Genomic DNA, 22106 nt, shown 5'->3' with positions numbered 1-22106 from the left:
AAGTTTTATTTGACTTTGTGAGATGTATTAAGCAGTTTTTGCTTATTGACTGTATTCCATTTCAAAGGTCAGCCTTTTGGGTTCTTACTGCAGGATATGTGTGTAAGCATTCAGAACAATAGAAATAACAGCTAGTCTTTCCACTTAAGAAAATGAAATGATTTCATGTTTAACCCAACAAACAATAAAATAACTTCTCATCCTCATACTGCTCTTTCTGTTTCTCGCTGTAATGCAGGTCGGAAATCTGCCCAACTGCCCAAATCCTGCTAAATTATTTTTAAGATGGAGCTTGTTTCCAACATGGGGGAAGCTTTGCGTCTCTTGGCTGCTGCTTCCTTTTAACCCCTCTCTGAGGGAGACGGCGAAAAATTGCTCTCAGTAGCTACACGGCGATTCTACAGTCAGATCCCTCCTTCCATCCCTCCCTCCCTCTCGCTCTCTCATCTTATCTCCACTCTTCCGATGCACAGGCTCACTGGTCCAATGCTCCACAGAGGCACCACCAGTTCGTCTCAGCCAGTTGTGGGAAAGCTTTCAGCCACAGCTGCTGCGAGAGGTGAGTCATTCGTTATCTCTGTCTCCCCTCCCATGATGGATTTCACCTCAAAATGTCACCGGCTCTTTGCATTTAAACAATCATTTCATTCATTTTTTCCTTAAAGTGTTTTAGTGTGGCAAGTTTATTGTGACATCATAATTGATTACTGTTTTTTGTCACTGAACTTGTCTCTTTCTGAGATACATGGCTGAACATGGTTTTGTGATATTGAGATGGGTATATAGATGTTTTACTATTTGTTTGTTGAATCTAGTTGACCAGAATATGCCAAGAGCAACTATTACCAGCTTCAATCCGATGTATTTTCATGAATTTTATGTTGAACGTATAAATCCCCACATCATCTTAATGATTAAAATAAACCTTATGGGCAAACAAAAAACAATAGATTACAAGGGTTACTACACAGCTTTGAATAATGTTTTCTCTATAATGGACTGTGCAGCATGTACTGTCAAAATGTCTCATGTTTGACATCGTGTTGCAGAGAAACTGAGCAAAAAAAAAAATGGAGTGAAAAGTGAGAGACCCTAATTTATCGCAAATAAGAAAATCTTACAAGTGCCACTTCAATTGTGCAGGGAACGCTTTACCTCATCAGTGAAATTGTCACTGTGATAATGGTCTTAAGAAGATATCATAGCATTTTCTCACAGATTAGTCACCAGAGTGGCAAAGCAGCAGCAGTGAGCATCACTCGGTGTGAGACGAGTTGCTGCCTTTGTAGACGCTGACCTGAATTTGGTTTCTGATGAACATCCCCTGCTGGAAGAAAAAAAAAATGATGCCTCAATTCAGCTTGTCCGTTTGGTGTTTGTTGTGACAAGTAAATATGTATGCTTGTCTGTCATTCTTGTGTGGCAAGCCAATTTATTAAAGCTGATGTAAACAGTGACTCACTGGACTCAGCTGGATTTGAATAGAAGATTATTGGATAAAAGCAGCAAGGAACATGGATTTAAAATGGACTGCGGGACCCTTTATTTGTCAGGTAGTTGGTCCATTGGTCAGCCAACAACACACATTACTGGTCATCAGTTAAGATCAGAAAATACCATACATGATGATATCGTGAGAAAGATTACATGTGTATCCATTTGGGCACTGCTGGGAATTTTGTTGTTGGTCATGTTTCATTAACATTGTTCCAAAAAAACACTAATCAGCCTTGGACTGCAAACCAAGAGATGCTTAATCATGCCTTGAGTGCTGATTAGTGCTGGCTTGTTCTCAGTAAAGGCATTATTCCTTACAATCAATGTACTTCTTCATATTAAAGATGAATATTTGTATTTTTAGCCTATATTTGAAAAAAAACATCAAAACGCTACACTTGTAGACCATTATATGTTAACTGCACTGGTATAAATATAAAAAGTATGTATAGTATGCATAATGTAATAGTATATGCACACCTGGTACCTTTTAAAATGAATTATCACACAAGGAACCATATATTGAAAGTTTATGCTTAAATTACGCTGTTCCTTAACTTTAATACTGAAATGGTTAGTTTTGACATGTTTTGCCATCATTCGTGTTACTGGCATTTAGATTTAGATTCAATAGATGTGTTGGATCAGTTTTGAGCTGCCCACGCAGATCAGTGTGTAATGAGACTCAGCTGGAAGGCTCCGCTTCACTGTAAGCTTTCAGAATACTGACAGACAAAAGGAATTCAGCAGGACTGCTGACTACAAAGTATAAAATTGAATTATTTAGGCTTTTCGTAGATGTGGTGTATGGTGCCCCATGACTGACAAAATGTACAGTTTTCTAATCAAAGGATGTTAATATCAACTATTTGTACTTAAATAAGTAAAGTTGAGGGTGATAGCTGAATCAGGGTCTCACTTTGAGAGAGGCCGGTCTGAGGGTGCAGCCAAATATGCATCGCTCAATAGTTACGTCAATAGTACAAATTTGGTGAGATGTTACAATACATTTTACAGTACAGTGATTATTGAGTTTTAGGATCCAAAGGTTGACTTAAAGATGAGGAAGAGGCAGAATCTTTTCATATTAGCAGGAAAACTAATAATTTCTTGTTATTCTTGTTACATAGGTATAGTACATTAAATGAATTAAAAATCTGTTATTCTATAATGAAATAAGGTTTGTATGAAAAAAATCATTCAAACTTTCAATAATGGTTCATAATTGATGTAATGCTCCCTGCTAGTGTTTTTTAGGTCAGAGTGTAATGAGTGACATGCATCTTGTCAATGAGCTATTTCTGAGAGATTTATGAACTGTTTTGTTGGTCTGAGTGAGTTTTTTAGGTTACTGTTTGGCCAAAATGAATGTTAGTGATGCAGACTGTGTGAAGAATTTTGAAACTGTGGTTTCAGTATTGAACAATGCTTGTTAGCAATTGACAAAACCTGTAAAGGTTAATGGGGTTTGATTTAACTTTGTTAGCCATTGCTATCAATACCTGTTCATAACAACGCGATATGCCAGTATAATGGACATGCAAACAACGCAGCAACATTGCATAGGTGTTAGTTGTAAAGTAATGGGTCTCTGTCTGATTTAATGAGATTCAAACATATCACTCGTGCTTTTTTATTATTCATGTGTGAATCAGCCATCTTGGATTTGGAGGTCAAAGTTCCCAGTTTGCAGTTAAACACAAAATGTAACACCACTGCAAGCAGGGCTTATCATGGCGTCCCTAGTGCTGCACTGGGTCACTCTCACCACGTCATGGTCCATCTCATTACTGCATCCCGGCAGAAACTAAAGCTCTGCAAACCTGCAATGAGGGAATTCACAAAGTGGACCAGTAAGGCGCTAGAGGATCTTCGGGCGTGCTTAGTTCAGGACTGCTACCAACAATCTGGATGAGTTCACAGAGGCTGTGACTTCCTACATTGGCTTTTGCAAGGACATTTGTGTACCATCATGCACCAGAGTGAGTTATAACAACGACAAACCGCTAAATGATAAACGACTGTACTCTGAGAAACTTCAACAACAGTTCTCAGCAAGTGACTTAAGTTTGGAGAGGCTTCAACCAGCTCACAAAATACAAGCCAAAAAACCCCCATTCCATGAATGACCTGATTCGATAAACGGACAGATTCAATGTCCTAACTCCATCCCACACAGCTCCAACCAACCTGCCCGAGACCCTCATCCCTCCCTCCTCCATCCGTGCCAAAAGTGGTCAGTGGGTTGGGGTCAGTCGGTGGTCAGTTCCTCCGTTGGTAGGATCCTTTTTCAGGCACTAGCCTATCTCAGTTGGGTATTTAGCGACATGCAAATTCCATGAAATGTTAAATGAGTCTCTTCATGACCATGGGTTTTGGGACTTTTGATCATTTTGATCATGATCGGAAGGTGCTGTTCTGAAAAAGGAACCTGCCACAGACCACTTTTCGCACTTGATGTCACTCTCATCAGGGACTCACACCTCAGTATCACCCTTCCCTCCCCCACCCCACTCACCAGTAACGACACTCTCTATTCTGGAGAGAGACATTCTTTTAAAGAAAAAACCCTTGCAAAGCTGCCGGTCCGGACTCTGTCTCCTGAAGCTTTGGGGATTACACTAACCTTATTGGACTGATCTCTGGTAGATATGAGTCCGCCTACAGGTGGGAATCTCCATCTGGACCATCTGGTGACGTGGTGCAGCCAAAACTTTCTGGAGCTAAATGCTCTAAAAACAGTGGAGATGGTTGTGGATTTCAGGAAGAATGCAGTCTCACCTTCCCCCCTCACCCTGTGTGACTCCCCCGTCACCGCTGTGGATTCCTTCCATTTTCTGAGCTCCATCATCATCCAGGACCTCAAGTGGGAGCTGAACATCAGATCCATCAACAAGAAGGCTCAGCAGTGGTTGTTCTTCCTGAGGGAGCTGAAGAAATTCAACCTGCCAAAGACGATGATGGCGCACTTCTACACCACCATCATGGAGTCCATCCTCTGCTCCTCCATCACCGTGTGGTACGCTGCAGCCACAGCCAAGGACAAGGGCAGACTGCAGTGTGTCATCCGCTCTGCAGAGAGGGTGATCGTCTGCAATCTGCCGTCTCTCCTTAAAGCGGGCTAGAAAGATTGTTACAGACTCCTCTCACCCTGGACAAAAACTGTTTTTAGTGGCAGGAGGCTGAGGTTCATCAGGACTAAGACCCCCCGCAACAGTAACAGTTTCTTTACGTCAGCAGTTGGGCTCATCAACAGAGCCCGGGTCCCCCAAAGACTGACTCTGACACCCCTTTTAACACTAATAAATATAAATATTCCTGATCATAATGAATTAAAAAGTAGTGTATTGCACACTTTTATTTTTAGGCAAAAATCTGGTCTGAAAACACTTAAAGCAAGATTTCTTTTACAAGGTTGCAGCTAAAATATATCTGGTGAATTTAAACTTAAACATTAATGTCAGTCACATTTTGTCTTTGGAGTGTTGCAGGGAGGCTGGAGTCAATCCCAGCTAACATTGGAGGATTAACCAAACCTGCACATTTTTTTAGATTGTGGAAGGAGAGAACCCCCACAGGCACAGGGAGAACACGCAGACTCCACAAAGAGAGGCCCTGGCTGCCTGGGTGGTTTGAACCCAGGACCTTCTTGCTATGACGCGATAGCGCTAAACACCACACATCTCTAAACGTTAATGTAATCAAATCAAAATATAAAACATTGGCTTCCTTCCACTTCCAGGGCCTTAACGTTTCATATTGTTTGTTACAAAAAAAATGCAGAGCCACTAAAATGAAGTTATAAAAGGCAATTTTACATTTTTATTCTGAAAAAATACCAGCAGTAACATTTCTTATACCATGGAGCAGCATAAGTGTTGTGTTTAGTGGCAAATGACCCTGTTAGAGTAAAGTGAAGTGGTTAAGCACAAAGCGCACAGCTGGGATTCACTGTGCATAGTGTTTTTTAAGGCTGGCGTATGCTTCTGCGTCTGCATCTTTACTTTCTTGTCCTTATAGTCCGCCAATGACGGGTTGTATAAGTGGTCATATTTACGGATTTCTTCCGACAAAAGCTCTTCAATCTGATCCATTCTTTCGTAAAAATCTTTGTTTTAATAATGGTATTGTGCTATGAAACCAGGAATGTGAGACTCTGGAAAGGATGTAGTTAGCAGACCAATCACAGCCTTGTGGGCTGTGTGGGACTTGTGCAGCTTTTGACGCTAGTCTAGAAAAATGGGTCGACGCATGCAAGAAGGGCTGAAAAAGCATGTAATGGGCTCTTGCGTGTCCTTGCGTTTCTCGGAAAATGCAGAAGCATGAACTAGGCTTTAGTCTGTGAGGTCCATGTTGGTATGGTACTGGATTTTCTTCTGGAGAATCTAAGTCAAAAAAAGAAAAAACACACTTCCTGTGATTACACAAAAATGCTTGTTCTATCAACTCGCCGTCTGAAAGAGATTTAAAATGAAAATGTCCACGTAAGAGTTCGATACCTCTCTTGATTTTGACAGTTTTTTTCTTTTTCAGTTAACGTGAGCACTGCCGCAGTCCTAGGCCCGCCCCCAAAAAACTTGTTAACTTGCACCGCCCTAAAAATAAGCTACAAATCCCCAATACCTTTAGCTGCTGTTCAGGGGTTCATACAATGTGGATGACGAAGTTACTGGGGAAACATAATTCACTATATCAACATCATGCTGTCTATAGTTACACAGTCCTACAGGATGACTCCACAAAGACCCTCCAACTCTGGCCGAAACTTTGCTGTTGACCGACATGGCAATCATCAGCTTCTATTATTATTATTGGAAAACCTAGATATAAAAATAAATGACATATTTGGCGAAATAGATGTTCAGTGAGTCGAGGCTGAATCTTAGTATCCGTTGCCGCAATAAAAAACAGTTAATGAGGAATCCTAAAAACAGCTAATTACACTCACAGCGGGCTTGATGATTTGCTCATTGTCATTCATTGGCTTTTTAATATTCCTATTGTGAACGGTTCATAACAAGTAAAATAGGACACATTACACATATAACACGTTGGGCTATTGGTTTAATAGTTATTAAAGGATAATTTAACAATACCATATAACAAGCCTGTCTGTTTGTTGTGTAAATATACAGCAGTAACCTAATTTCCTTTCATATACTGTATTGTGGTAGATGTGAAAACAGCCTATGATCATAAGTTGTTGCTTCGGTGTGATTAATATTCCTATGTGATTAGTGTAGTAACATGTGTTGTGCTCTGCATAATTGATGATTTCCTGCTCTATGAATGAATAATGCAGGGAGCATCACACACAAACCTTCACCTGGGATACAGCCCTCTGTTCACTTTTTCACTTTTTTTTGGACTTAAATTCCCATTGAAACAAACCTAAATATAGGCTCATCAATGCAACAGCTATTCCTCTGTTCCTCAAAGTGAGCCTCTTCATTCACATATTAAACGGTCTGCATGCGTGAGCTGAGAGCAGAGTTATATATAGATATATCTCTTATATGGTGTGAGTCAATGATATAGATTTTCCAAGAATCCTCTCCTCTTGATTCTTGTGATCAAAGTCTTCCATTCTGATTTGTTTAACCAGGTCCTATACAGACTGCAGTGTGTTTAAGTATGCAACATTGATTGTAACAGAGGGAACATTTTAGGCGGTACAGTAGCGTACATCTTCACTTGGGATCAGCCACTTGGGTGCCCCCCATCTCTGACATCATGTCCTCAAATTGCAGTGCAAGTCAGATCGCAGCAGCTGGAAACAGAAATGTGCAAACACTTACAGCAGAGAGTAGAGATGGCCATCATTTGCAGAATTGTCCCAGGATGGATGGATTATAAGAGGATGGGTCTCCAGGCAGAAATGAGTAAATTATGCACAGGCAGTGTTGCTCCTGATAAGTGTGCCTCTTTGTTTGTGAGATTTTAAGTATTACACATAAATCACAAAGATCATAAAGAAATGTTTTCTTCCATGCTCGAGGCTTTGTGAAAATCTTATAAACAATAAACAATAAAATGTAACTAACTGTTCTTATGTGCAAATATCTGTCAGATTTCTTTTTTATTTTACATCAGAATCTCCATCTTTTCTCCTCTCTTAATTGATTTCAAATGTTCAGTGACTCATCTGTATCAGGGGAGTTAACAATGTCTAATGAATTAAAAGGGTGCATTGCATGCTTTTCCACCCTCGTTGCTGTTATAGCGTAAACAAAAAAGTCATAAACATATTGCTGTCCAACTTCTATATATGGTCGTGTTGCCATGGTGTTTGTATGCTCAAAATAAAACCCATTCTCTTGTTATCATCTGCTAGACAACATTTCTGAGGGTTGAGGAGGTGGATGGCTCCTACTCCTTAAGTGGGTGAGCGGGTCACTCATAAAAGGAACAGACTTCCCACATATGGAATCGGCTAGGGTTGATTTTACGTAGCTACAGAATCAGTAACAACATATACTTCAAATAAAGATAGGAGTGGACTCATTGCCGCCCATCCACATATTGGAATAAAGAACAAAAAAGAAGTGATCTTTGACCGAGCATTGGGACTTCCAGACAACAATTTAACGGCACTCTGCTGTCTTACATCTTAATTCGTAGCTCTGTCTACAGTTTACAGTTTGTCTTTGATATTGTGACCTCTTGGATTGTCTGTGCTTGCTCATGGATGTAAAGCAGCTTATATTCTTATAGATATAAGAATTTGTGTTTGACAAACGATCAATAACAATCTTTTCCTTTCATTACAGAATCATAAATGGGAAAAACAAGTATTACAAAAGCAGTGACATTTTCTGTATATCTAAAAAGCATATCACATGATACTAAGAATTAAAATACAATAAACGGATATGAGAATCTGCTCCTACACTGTGAGTAGGGTACGCATGAAGCTGGAAAAGCGGGTAAAAAGGGAAAAGAAGGGACTTCATTCACTCGAGATATTTACAAAGTAGGATGGGTAACAAAATCAAACAGAGTGGCAACTCAGTAATAACTAAATAAATGCAACATACGTCCAAGTTCAACCTAATTAACAGGAACTGCTTAAAACAACATCAGTGCTCAACTGCAAAAAAGACACAGTCAGTCCATAGCTAATTGCAGCGTGTGATCGCCACCGGTTGACGCTGTGGTTAGATGCAGCTCCCACATATACTCCGAAAAGACTCACCTATAATATAAATAATTAAATGTAATTGCTACAGCCACTGAGACTTGAATGAGTCAGCACTCGTTAATAGTTCCAACCGAAATGTTTGAGTCTTGGCCTCATTTTTAAAACAGCATCAGATAACTTTTGCGTTAATTTCAGTGTAGGGAAAAATGAAATTCCAATTGGGCTGAGACAATTCATATTTCTCACGGATCTGTTCAAAGTGGAAACAAAACAGTAGTACTGACATTCCTTAATTATTCAAACATGATGGGTCTATCGCTTGCGCATGCACCAGAATGGCTGTAACTAATGTACTGCTCATTGTGTCACATTGGATTTGGATAATTGTATTTTGCTCACATGAAACAGTGCAGTCCGAACAGGGGTTATGAAGGACATAATGGAGAATAACGTTTTTCGCTCACCTTGTATTTCAATGGCTTTGTATTTGCTTTCCACTCTTGGATTTTTTAATCAGCTTTCAGCAGCAGGAAAACGCCTCGTGCACCACATGACTGAAATATTTTTTTACGTAAAAAAGTTTGTATAACCCTTTTTGCAAACATAGTTAAGTGAAGATTACGGTATATTGCTCACCCCGTGTTGGCCTTCCTCCACAGTAAACAGAGAAAAAGTCTTTACAAATTGTAATTCTACTGGTAAAGAGTCACGATTAACAAACAGCAAAAATGTTTTTTAAAAAGCCATTAAAAAAAAGTCACACAACTCATGCCGTGTAATTCACATCTCATCTATCCAGTCACATGCCTACTTCTTAATAAACATTGAGAAAAAGGCTTCATTTTCAAGAATTCAATAGGGGTGAGTCATTGATTTTCACAAATGGTCAGTGAGTGTTCCTTTTAAGTTTATTGCTTAACCATATCTCCTCAGAAGGGGCCAGGACACTGAGGCTTCCCTGTGTCCCATTCGCAGTGTTTAATGAACAGACTTCAGCGCTTTAATAAACTGTTATGAGCACATGCATCATGTCTTTTTTTAAGGAAAATAAGAAATGCATTAAAATACTTTTTCCTTGCCCCACAACTTTAAATTAAGTTAATTCAGCTGTGATGTCAACCACAAAAGCCATGATATTATATATTTTAAATCTCTATTTAAAAAAATGGGTGAGCATGGACATTATCTCCGTTTACTGCTTCCTGGGCGCTCTTACGTCTGCACACTACTCCCACATGGGTTAGAAATGTAAAAAACATGTGTTAAAAATGCAATGTAAGTCACTTTGGACTAGAGCGTCAGCTAGATGAGATATAATTAAATAAAATTAGCCACTGAGGTTCATTGTCCAAGTAGCGATCAACTTGCTTGCCTGCATATTAATGGACAATTTCATTTAATCAAGAGCAAGCCACCCGAGCAAGGTAAAGACAAGAATGTGTGGAAAAACTGACATTAGTTGTGACGGTTCCTTCGCTTCTGAGAGTTTTTTGCGTTTTTGTGTTTTTTGCGCCAAGCGTGTGCAGCGGTGTTGTTCTGGTCGGTTACCGCTACTGCTCATGTTTATTATTATTCGGGCGCACTGCCCAAGCAAAGGGGGGGCGGAATCAAAGGGATCGCACTCTGGTTCCAGTTTTAAGACTTTTCTGCATCTCATCTGCTTTTCTTTGCAGCCTACTTGAGAGATGCCGTCCACAATAGAACAGCAGTGATCTGGACGGAGCCACAGCAGCGATGAATCTGTCTAATGAGGAGTTGCTGCTGGGCAACTTCACCTCGGCTTACTCCTATCACCACCAGAACTACACACAGGGGCCCCCGCTTCATCCGGACAAGACAGGCACTTCCAAACCTGCAGCATGCGAGCAGGTCCACATCGCTATAGAGGTATTAACACACAGGTTACTGAACGTGGAAATGTTTTTGTTTTCTTAAAAGTGAGACACTCAGAGATTACCATGAAATATAAAAACATGAATGGCAACTATTTTTGTAACAGGATTTTCTAAACTTAGTTGAAAAGTTCTCTATGTGTTAATAGTAATATGTTACATACCTTTACAGAACCAACATCTGAAGCCATGTGGTTTAAATAGAGGATATCTTGGATATCTTTTTGATTCAATGAGCAAGAACATATTGTCAGCAGCTGACAAACTTGATGATGAACTTGATTATAAATTTGTTTGATTTTCAAATAAAATGGTAAAAATCAGGCAATGAATAATTTATGAGGTGTATATGGTGTATATATGTGCTACTGAAATGGAGATTTCTGGCAATTATTGAGAGAAAACAGCCTGTAAGAAGATTAATTGTCAAATGATTATTGTTATTTCCTGTTATTGTATTGTATTGTATATTGTATATTTTTGTATTGTCCTTTCCCTCGTGTCCCTCGGTTTGGTTAACTTTCTCCCCTGGTGTGATTGTGCCCCTTTGTGCTAATTGGTCTCTCCTGTGTCCAATTACCTGCACCTTGTGTGTGTTTTTTGTCTCATTGTCAGTTTGTCTGTTGTTTTGCTGGTGGTGGTTCAGTGTGTGAGTCCTACTTCCAGCTACCAAACATCACAACGACCAGTGAGCCAGGGAAAACATTTGAAATTATCAATATCATTCAAGTTCTTAATATTTTATTGTGTGTTGTCATATACGGTAGTTTAGTGTGCTTGCGCACATACTGTGGGTTATGCGATGATGTTATGCCTGAAAAGTGAGACACGGTGATCCATTAAAACCAGCGGAGCTAACTACAAAGTCTCTCTTGCATTAATTTACATGGTGTCAGAAGTAAAAAAGGAGTCATGGTGAATTTCAATTCACCAACGAAAGTCTCCTGCGATACGCCCGGAGAATGGCCAGGAGTGGAAGCAGCGTTCTGTGAGGTTTAGAACCGCCCCCAAGCTGGACAAAGAGGATGGCGCCGTGCAGGTTAGCAGCCTGATTTATGCTATGGGAAGTGAGTCGCAAAACATCTTCCTGTTTGTTTGTGTTTACCGAGGACGGGCATAAAGACTGTCAGGCAGTAAGAAGAAGTTGTTTCGCAAGTCAGCATGCGAGGAGAGACCACTTGATACAAGAAGCGCAGAAAATAGCCCCACCACTACGTGAGCCAAAAGAGGAAAATAAAGGACAAAGTGGACAGTGTGGGAAAGTGTGGCACAGTAAAGATGAAAATTGCCCAGAAAGTCCACATGCAATAAATGCAACAAAGTTGTACATTGGAGCAGAGTGGGTAGGAGCAGGAGGGCAGTGAGTGAGGTGACAGAGCAAACACAGCAACAGCAATCATACTTTCTTGGGGCTGTGAGTAAAGCAGACGGGTCACCAGAGCAATGGGCCGTTGAGTTGCTGATGAGTTCTACACCAGTTGACTTCCAAATTGACACAGGGATGGATGTTAGCATCATCTGTGAAGAGACCTACCACTCACGTATCCCCAAAATAACACTTGAGCCCGCAGGTATGCCATTAGGCAAGCTGCAGTGCATCGGACAGGTCCAGAGCACTCTGGCCTACAAAGGAAAGAATCACCCACTCACAGCATATGTCATTCCCGGACGTACTGTAAACAACCTTCTGATGAAACGGTGTGCGACAGAGCACGTCCACGGGCCTATGGCGAATAAGACTGAACCGGTGAGAATACTGCCAACGCTCAGCCGTACGCTGTGCATACTGCACGACGAGTACCTTTCCCTTTGCTGCAAAAGGTAAAGGAGGAGCTCCAGAGGATGGAGATAGCATCATCAAGAGGGTGACACAGCACACTGGTGTGCACCAGTGGTACCAGTCTTGAAGAAGAGCACCTGTAAAGCTTGCATCTGTGTTGATCTCAAGAGACTATATGAGGGTGTGAAACGAGAGCAGTATATCCTGCTTACTACTGTTGAGATTACAGCAACGCTGAGTGGAGCCACTGTCTTCTCTTCGCTTGATGCCGATAGTGAGTTCTTCCAGATACCGTTGCATCCTGACAGCTGTAAGCTCATTACCTTCCTTCAACGTTTAAACGTTTGGGATAACGAGCGCACCGGAAATCTTCCAGAGGAAGATAATGGAAACCCTCCAGGGGCTGTAGGGTGTTGAAATCTTCAAGGACGACACTCTGGTCTATGGGGCCACAGAGAAGGAGCATGACGGTCGCCTGGATAAAGTAATGCATTCCATAGAGACGGCTGGTCTGGAGCTTAATCGTGAGAAGTGCTCCATCAAGCAGAGTCAGCTGCCCCATGGACGCGAGGGAGTACGTCCAAGCAAAATCAGAGCTATCGGAACACAATGGTCTTGTCCTCGAAACAGGATTGTTGTGCCTAGGTCAATGAGAGTTGAGATCTATTGGAAGATCCATGAAGGTCACCAGGGCCTAGTCAAGTGTAGTGAGAGAGCGTGCTCTTATGTGTGGTGGCCCGGACTCTCCTTGGAGATAAATAAACTTATCACGTCCTCTCGCTTACATAAAAAAAAAAAATCTCCAAGGGTTTTCCTTTTTGGCAGAAGAGTGATTAAGCCTTCGCTTTGGTTCATACAACTACTACAATAGTTTTGATGTAGTAAAACACTTAAATGAAATAAAAAAACAATCGGAATTTGGACAGAAGAGTTTTGTCTTCCTCTTGTTCCGTCTTGTTGACTATCCCGCCGTCCCTCAGAGTTATCTTCCCTTTTGGGGAGTAACAAACCCGGGGTTAAAGTTCGGGGAAACCTGCTCCATTTTCAGGACATCGTACCAATCTTTGTATATTCACTCTTCCAATTCTCTCTTACACAGTATTCTGCTTTTCTCAGGTCTTTCTGATCCTGGGTATCATCTCGCTGTTGGAGAACATCCTGGTCATCACTGCTATAGTGAAGAACAAGAACCTCCACTCACCCATGTACTTCTTCGTCTGCAGGTAAACGGTTAAGCAGATGAACTTTATTGACTCAGAACAATTTAATAGTCAACTCTCTATGCTGTGTCTTTCTTTTGCATTGCCTATAAAGTGATCACTGTAGCTGCAAATCCCCCAGCAGTGTTTAGGAAACAATACTACTCTCTTGGGTTTAGATAATTTGCACAACTAGAGCATAAAAGAAATTGATTGCTCGTATATTGTGATGGACGGTCTTTCTCTGCCTTTTCGTTTTGCTTAAAAATATCAATTTGTGTTGTCAGAGGAAAGAAATTAATGAAAGTGAAGGAATAGAAGTACATGCCTCAGGCCCTTCTGAGTTTTTTTGTGTTCATGTACCCTACTCAGAGTTCATACAGACTTCTAGTTAACGGAAACACAATAGGATTCAATGGTTTTGATTGTACTAAAGACTTGTGGATTCATGACAAAAAACATAAATCGGATAAGGTCTCACAAGTCACTAACTGGATGACTACGCTTGACGGAATTAACACACAACCTCAGTTTTGATACAAACATCAGTCAGGCTGAGTGGCTACAAAGTTGTATCTCTTCGCTTTTTTACATGTGGCCCTCACTGAGGTGCATAGACTTGCTTCTGAGAAACCCGTTGTCTTTGTTTAAATATTTTTTGTGTGTGAAGAGATGGTTCGGTGTGTGACTCCTACTTCCAGTTACCAAACCTCCCCAGTTCACTGGCCGTTAACTGGGACACTTTACGACCAGATTTTTGTTTTAGTTTTTCTTCGGAACTTTACTAAAAAGTTGAAAATTAATCATTATCTAATGTCAGCTTCTTGAACATTAGGAGAGAAATCTACAAATGAGTTTCTACAAAGTGGACGCAGGGCTCTGTCTGGTAAAGGTTCAGTTTGGAAGAGTCATGTAAACACCCTTTTCATTGGGAACGCATATGAGGCTGGTGCAAATTGGGACTTTATTTAGATCAGAGCCTTATGATGTAAAGCGTTAAATCCCCTACTCAGAACTAATGCAAAAGAGACTCAGCTGACACGCCAGCAGCGGGTTCTGGGACAAAGCAGACATTCAGGTCCCTGTAGAGTTGGTCAGCAAAGGTAATGCTTCCAATCATGTGGTTTTGAATGATTTCTCAGAGGCAACTAGATTGTATCCCTAAGAGTGACAGAGAAGTTACTCTAGACTCAGAGCATCGCTATCTGTCTCTATGTCACTATTACCTGGAGCAACCCACTGCAACATGGACATCACAGTATGTCCTAGCCGTGTCCTCAGTGGTGGACCACTTCCCCTCTCTCTAACAAGGACACGTGCTACTGAGCATAGTTTATTGATACATATGTAGATTACTGATGGTTAGATAGACTTTTTATACTGCTCCTTGATAAAAGAAACGTGTTTATGCTGGAGAAAAAAAAGTATGATCTTGGAACGTAACGTCTTTTTCTATAAGATCGAATGTTAATGCTCTGTCGGTGGCAAATAGCTTTGGTATATTTGATTTAATTACATTCATTTTATTCATTTTTTATTTGAAATGTAAATAAGTGGAGATTTACAAGAAATATTTTTACTGCTACTGTGTAAGGAGAATACTGCTGTTGTATAGCACCTGCATAGCATTTGTTCAAGTATTTGCACAAAAAGCAGTGCGTAATATATTACTTTTGAATTTCATTTTGTGCATTGCAATGAGAGATTCAAGCAATTACTCGCAAATTTATGTGATTAATCACAATTAAAATTGTAATTGTTGCACATCATTAATATATGTCTATACCACCATATGTATACACGACTATATGTATACTCCACTTCAAATGGTTCTTAAATCAGCATCTTTCAGTATATGGCAGCCATTCCATTGTCTGTGCTATTTAGGTACACCTGATTCTATACTTATTAAGGTATATTTATTCAAGATTCAAGATATTTATTGTCATGTGTACAGTTTCCTTTTACAATGAAATTAAATAGAGTAAAAATATGTAAATATAAATTAGGGCTGTCAAATGATTAAAAATTTTAATCAAATTAATCAGAATTTTCAGTGGATTAATCAGGATTAATCACTATTTGCAATTACACCTGAATCCTAACCATTTTTTCTTTCTGAAATGCATAACAAAGACACAGATACATAATTATCATTATTATTATCATCATTATTATTTTTTACATAAATACATGTTATTGATATTTGACTTGGTTTAATTTATTCCAGAAAATAATCAAATCAATGTTATTTGATAAGTTACAAACTGATTTCCCTGCATGGCTCTAGAAGGGTCTCGAGCCTCTGCAGTTTATCCCACTCTGCTGCGGTCGGCAAAACAAGGTTGTGCTCGTGATGGTCCAGGGCTGCGATGACCAGACATGTCAACCCTCCCGATATGTCCGGGAGACTCCCGAATTTCAAAGCCCCTCCCGAAAATCTCCCGGACCGACCTTTCACCCAAATTTCTCCCGATTTCCACCCGGACAACAATATTGCTGCACCATCCGTCACTGGCCACGCCGTTTCAGACCGAACAATAATAAAGGTTACACCTTGAAGTCGAGCGCTGCAAAGAAAACCGCTATAATTTGTGACACTGCGCATGCGTGAAATGTGTTAAAAAAATTGACGTAATTAACCACAAACAACTAATTAACGTCGTTAACGCACTATTTTTGACAGCCCTAATATAAATATATATATATATATATATATTTTTGTATGTACACTAAAGAGCACAATGTATAAATATGTGCATGCATTAGGCATACGCTAAAGTGTTCCATGCATTTTTGCATCTTATGATCTTATATGTAAATATAAATTAGGGCTGTCAAATGATTAAAAATTTTAATCAAATTAATCAGAATTTTCAGTGGATTAATCAGGATTAATCACTATTTGCAATTACACCTGAATCCTAACCATTTTTTCTTTCTGAAATGCATAACAAAGACACAGATACATAATTATCATTATTATTATCATCATTATTATTTTTTACATAAATACATGTTATTGATATTTGACTTGGTTTAATTTATTCCAGAAAATAATCAAATCAATGTTATTTGATAAGTTACAGACTGATTTCCCTGCATGGCTCTAGAAGGGTCTCGAGCCTCTGCAGTTTATCCCACTCTGCTGCGGTCGGCAAAACAAGGTTGTGCTCGTGATGGTCCAGGGCTGCGATGACCAGACATGTCAACCCTCCCGATATGTCCGGGAGACTCCCGAATTTCAAAGCCCCTCCCGAAAATCTCCCGGACCGACCTTTCACCCAAATTTCTCCCGATTTCCACCCGGACAACAATATTGCTGCACCATCCGTCACTGGCCACGCCGTTTCAGACCGAACAATAATAAAGGTTACACCTTGAAGTCGAGCGCTGCAAAGAAAACCGCTATAATTTGTCACACTGCGCATGCGTGAAATGTGTTAAAAAAATTGACGTAATTAACCACAAACAACTAATTAACGTCGTTAACGCACTATTTTTGACAGCCCTAATATAAATAAATATATATATATATATATATATATATATTTTTGTATATACACTAAAGAGCACAATGTATAAATATGTGCATGCATTAGGCATACGCTAAAGTGTTCCATGCATTTTTGCATCTTATGATCTTACAGTTTCAACAAACTGTAAGATGATCCTGTATTTGGGATTTAAGTGCAATTCATAACACATTTCTGCATTTTCAGAAGTGCTTAAACATGTATTTTCCATCTCATCATTCACATAGGAATGCAGTTTCAAGTTGTTGGTTTTGCTGTGGACCAAATGTGTTGTCTTGCAGCAGGTTCAGTTACCCCTCTTCAGTCTGATGTACATATGAATGTCTACCCATATCATCAGAGCCTCTATGTACAAATCTCTTTTGGTTGTTCCAGTCTGGCAGTAGCGGACATGCTGGTGAGTGTGTCCAACGCCTGGGAGACCATCATCATTTACCTTCTCAACAACAGACAGCTGGTAGTGGAGGATCACTTTATCAGACAAATGGACAATGTGTTTGACTCCATGATCTGCATCTCTGTCGTGGCATCCATGTGTAGCCTGCTGGCCATCGCTGTGGACAGGTAATGATGGAGGGAGGTGGCGTGTAAATAAAACCAGCAGCATTGAGACTAGGTCTTAACCAAGACTAGAGTGTAGACCAAACACTGAGAGTTTGAGACCAAGTCAATTCCAAGACCAGAGGTCTCCATTTGGAAATATTGTATAATTACGTATGTAGTGTACCACGAGAAAACAATCTTGCATTTGATGCAAGGAGTATATTTCTTTGCAAACAAATGCAAATAAACTCAAAGGAGGGTGAATCAACTTCATTCAACACTTCTTTTTGACTCTACCTCTACAGGTACGTCACTATCTTCTATGCGCTAAGGTACCACAACATCATGACAGTTAGGAGAGCTGGCTGCATCATCGGGGGAATCTGGACCTTCTGCACAGGCTGCGGGATCATCTTCATCATCTACTCAGACACCACCCCGGTCATCATCTGCCTTGTCACCATGTTCTTCGCCATGCTGGTTATAATGGCCTCACTGTACAGCCACATGTTCATGCTGGCGCGTTCCCATGTCAAGCGTATCGCCGCCCTGCCCGGCTACAACTCCATCCACCAGCGGGCCAGCATGAAGGGGGCCATCACCCTCACCATCCTGCTGGGGATCTTCATTGTCTGCTGGGCCCCCTTCTTTCTGCACTTGATTCTGATGATCTCGTGCCCGCGGAACCTCTACTGCGTGTGCTTCATGTCCCACTTCAACATGTACCTCATCCTCATCATGTGCAACTCAGTGATTGACCCGCTGATATATGCCTTCAGGAGTCAGGAGATGAGAAAGACATTTAAAGAGATCATCTGTTGTTACAGCCTGAAAAACGCCTGCACCAACATCTGCGCTCTGACAGGTAAGTACTGAGAGGGACCCGGACGGCCGATGGCCAGGATACTCCGTTTGAGAACAGTTTGGTAACCCTTTTCAGCCACTACACTGTAAGGTCACGCATATTTCTGTCTTATATCCAATAAGAAGAAAGGCGACTTCCACCGATCGAAGGGCGGTTAAGTTACGATTAACGTTGACGCAATGTGCACAAAGCGGCTCCTGTTTTTTGGTCCATTACTTGGAATAAAAAGCTGTGACAATTTGAATTTGTTTGGCAGAAAACAGATCGGGTTTAGTGACAATTTCCTTGATTGTTCCAACTTGAACTCATCTTTTTTTAAATCATCACATGGGACATCTTAATTGTTGTCATCTTTGGTGAATCCTAAATGCTCAATATTATCTGCCAACTACTGTTCATGTTGTGTAAGCATTATGGGCTCAAATACTGCCGCTTGGTCGGTGTCAGACGACAGGTGCTTCTTTGGGTGCCCCCCTCCCTCTCCAATGTAAACCTATCTGCGTCACTACAAGACCATCAGAGCAAAGGACTTTGTATGATGAGGGAGGAGGTGACAATGGACAGTTGGGTTTGACAAATACAAGACAGCTGTTTCCCATGAGTATACTTTAGCATACAGTATATGCACAGTATAGGGCCGGGGGAAAAAAAGACAACAACAAATTCAGAAGAAATCTAATACAACATTTCCTCACTTGATTTCCCATGAGTCAGTGTCAGCTGTGACTTAAAATGCAGACAGATCAGGGGGAAAAAAAACGCTGTCAAGGAAGAAAAATCTGAAAAATGTTTTCTGTATTGCTCAGCAGAAAGGACTTGGAATAAACAAAGGTAACAAGAGCCATTACAATGTAAACCTATTAAACATATTTTATTGTATAAAAGAAAGAGACAAACTTTTGTTAAATAAAGAGTAAGAGGAGCTTATCACAACAAGGTCACATTCAAAAACAAGATTTGAAATATTCTAATATAAATGTAATTTTATTCTATAAGAACTATATTTTGTAATTATGCTCACAAACTCATAAACAAACTCGCTATCAGAAGTCACGGTGGATGTCGCTTCATGAAGAACGATCATTTATTGTATTGTTAGGTGTCCATACTCCTTTAAATCTTGATGCCCTTGATTTGAAATACTACATACTACACTGCATGTGCTTTCTGTCCAGTTTTCACACCTGTGTTCTGCACAGTCTCCTGATACCGGGCGGGAAGCCCCCCCATGTAATGGTAGAGGAAAACTACAAAAATTTACAAACAAAGCTGTATGTCAAAATACTTCTTCAGGAAATTGGGCCCATCTGCATGTACAAAGATTTCATTAAAAGTTCAAAACAAAATCCAAATTGCCCAGGTTTGATATGTATCCGTTAGCACTGCAAATGGCAGCATCTCCAAATTCACCATGGTGTTCAACTATATAATGAAAAATGTTGTGTACGAACATCCTTTATTTTCAAATACATTCCCCACTAATCTTGATGAGAAACTGTGGCAATCTAGAACAGGACACAGTGTGAGAATCTTTTTTTGCATTCTCTTATTTTTTGCTAAACCGTGAGGAAGAAATGTAATATATTAACTCCATGTTCATAAAAGTGTGTGAAGAGTACCGTAGGAATATCTCCCTGGGCTACAAGATCTTCCATGCATTCTTACAACAAACATCTGATGTTTTATCCAGCTATAAAGCTACAAAGGATGAATTCCCTCTTTTTTTTGATCGTCTCACCCATTATGTTACAGTTACATTGGCAGCAGCACTTTTGGAGAGAACAGATGGTACTGCAAGTTTGGATCAAAATAATAGCAAATCCAGATAATAACCATAATTTGCCAATTATCTGTCCCTGAAAGACTCGTGTTTCCCAAAGAAAATCATACAGGGGATCAGATGTTACAAAATCTCCCGAGTTCTTCTTTTGTTTTTCCTCTTCGTTGTTTCTCTCGGCCTCTGTTCATCCAGCTTTAGCTCAATCCTTGTTGTCTCCAAAAGATATTTTTATGCCGCCTTCATTGCGCCTTTTTGTAACAAATGCAACTGGGGACGGACCCAAATGCAGACAGAATGATGATCAAGGGACCCATTTTGAGGGAAATTATCCACCATAAATAATACGAAACGAATTAATCATATTTTTTTACACCTCTTGACAATCACTGTTTTAGAAAAACCTGGAGTTGAAGAATGTCCGTTGGCTACTAATCCAAATATGATTGCTTGATCAAATTGTCATTTCAAACTCACGCTCTCACTCCGTCCATTTGTCTGGGCGTCCTATCAAGGAAATAATGACCCTGGATGGTGGACTTTCCAACAAAAAACCCTTGAATGTGCAACCCATAGCCAAAAAGCCTATTATCGTATTTTCACGACTATAAGGCGCACTTAAAATCCTTTTTTTTCTCAAAAAACGACAGTGCGCCTTATAATCCGGAGCGCCATATATATGGATAAATTGATTGATCCATACTGGTTAACGAGGATCCATTGGAGGGAAAGTCTGGTTCCAGCAGCCGCGGTAATTCCAGCTCCAACAGCGTATATTAAAGCTCGTAGTTGGATGTCGGGATTGAGCTGACGGTCCGCCGCGAGGCGCCACCGTCTGTTCCAGCGCTGCCTCTCGGTGCAAGATGCACGGAAGCATTTGCCAAGAATGTTTTCATTAATCAAGAACGAAAGTTGGAAGTTCAGAGATATTGTTAATGTCCACATTAACGTTTAAACAACGTTACCATGGGAGTGAAGAGTTTTCAGAACGCTTAATAACGTTTGATTTAGCACAGCCCGATCTAGTGGATGCATAACGCAGCCCCAGTCAAACGTTTTACTGCAGTATCTTCTATTCTATGCGCCTTATAATCCGGTGCGCCCTATATAGGAAAATAGTTCTAAAATAGGCGATTCATTGAAGGTGCGCCTTATAATCCAAGCGAAAATACGGTAATTAGATCAATACATGTTTGTTATGTGAGGCTTCCGGGGACTTCTCTGAATACCTTGGAAGTTCTGACCTTTTGGCACTGCATTTTTGTTATCTGTGCTGCTGCTGAACTACTGGATGGCATTGCCGGACAACAGCAGAATTTCTGCCACTTCGCTATGCCTACCCCCGCCCCTCTCCCTGCTGCTGCATTAGTGCAATAGTCAATAAACACTTGAATTCTGAAACGTGCCAATGCTCAGTCAGAACGCTGTTTCCGCTTTGGTTGTAATATGCTTGTATCTGTCTGTAGTTTCTGATATTCGTATTAATTATAACTGCTCTGTTCTGCTTTGTCAATGTTTAATGATTACTGTTACCTGTCAATGGTCTTAATGTAAAGAAGTCATACGTTTACACTTAAATTGTAATAATGAATGTATATACAGCTTTGCAGTGCTCTCTGTAAATGTAATGTTAGTGGTGCCTATTTGCCAAATGACAAGTTTAAACAAGAACTTTATCATCGTACGCATCCATCTGCCTGAATTTGCTGTTCTGCATAATTTCTTACTGGTAGATTCTAACTATTATTTGCATCATGAGACTGATCAATGGCAAATGTTTAATGCATATAAACAGCACGACAAGAGAAAACAGTATTAAAGAATGTCTTGTGTTGTAATTGTGTCACTTCCACACATGCTTTATGTAACTGTGAGA

General features: G+C 40.2%; 1 protein-coding gene across 1 annotated transcript; it reads left to right on the top strand.

The window, feature by feature from the left end:
• The first annotated feature begins 399 nt into the window (after positions 1 to 399).
• On the top strand, positions 400 to 22096 carry LOC119197911 (melanocortin receptor 5). Its single transcript, XM_037454608.2, has 5 exons — positions 400 to 559; positions 10312 to 10525; positions 13427 to 13533; positions 17421 to 17609; positions 17894 to 22096. Exons 2-5 carry the CDS (start codon positions 10373 to 10375, stop codon positions 18462 to 18464), a joined length of 1020 nt encoding a protein of 339 aa, XP_037310505.1. The 5' UTR covers positions 400 to 559; positions 10312 to 10372; the 3' UTR covers positions 18465 to 22096.
• Positions 22097 to 22106: the final 10 nt, after the last annotated feature.

This window comes from Pungitius pungitius, chromosome 11 (assembly GCF_949316345.1).
Source record: "Pungitius pungitius chromosome 11, fPunPun2.1, whole genome shotgun sequence".
NCBI classification, from domain to species: Eukaryota; Metazoa; Chordata; class Actinopteri; order Perciformes; family Gasterosteidae; genus Pungitius; species Pungitius pungitius.
This window is presented reverse-complemented; position numbering and strand designations above follow the sequence as displayed.

What these genes read in the sequence shown, in the direction of transcription:
- LOC119197911 (XM_037454608.2), top strand. Translation starts at nt 10,373, where the DNA reads ATGAATCTGTCTAATGAGGAGTTGCTGCTGGGCAACTTCACCTCGGCT. An exon ending in AGGTCCACATCGCTATAGAG is followed by an intron (nt 10,526 to 13,426) that starts GTATTAACACAC and finishes TGCTTTTCTCAG; the next exon opens with GTCTTTCTGATCCTGGGTAT. An exon ending in ATGTACTTCTTCGTCTGCAG is followed by an intron (nt 13,534 to 17,420) that starts GTAAACGGTTAA and finishes TGGTTGTTCCAG; the next exon opens with TCTGGCAGTAGCGGACATGC.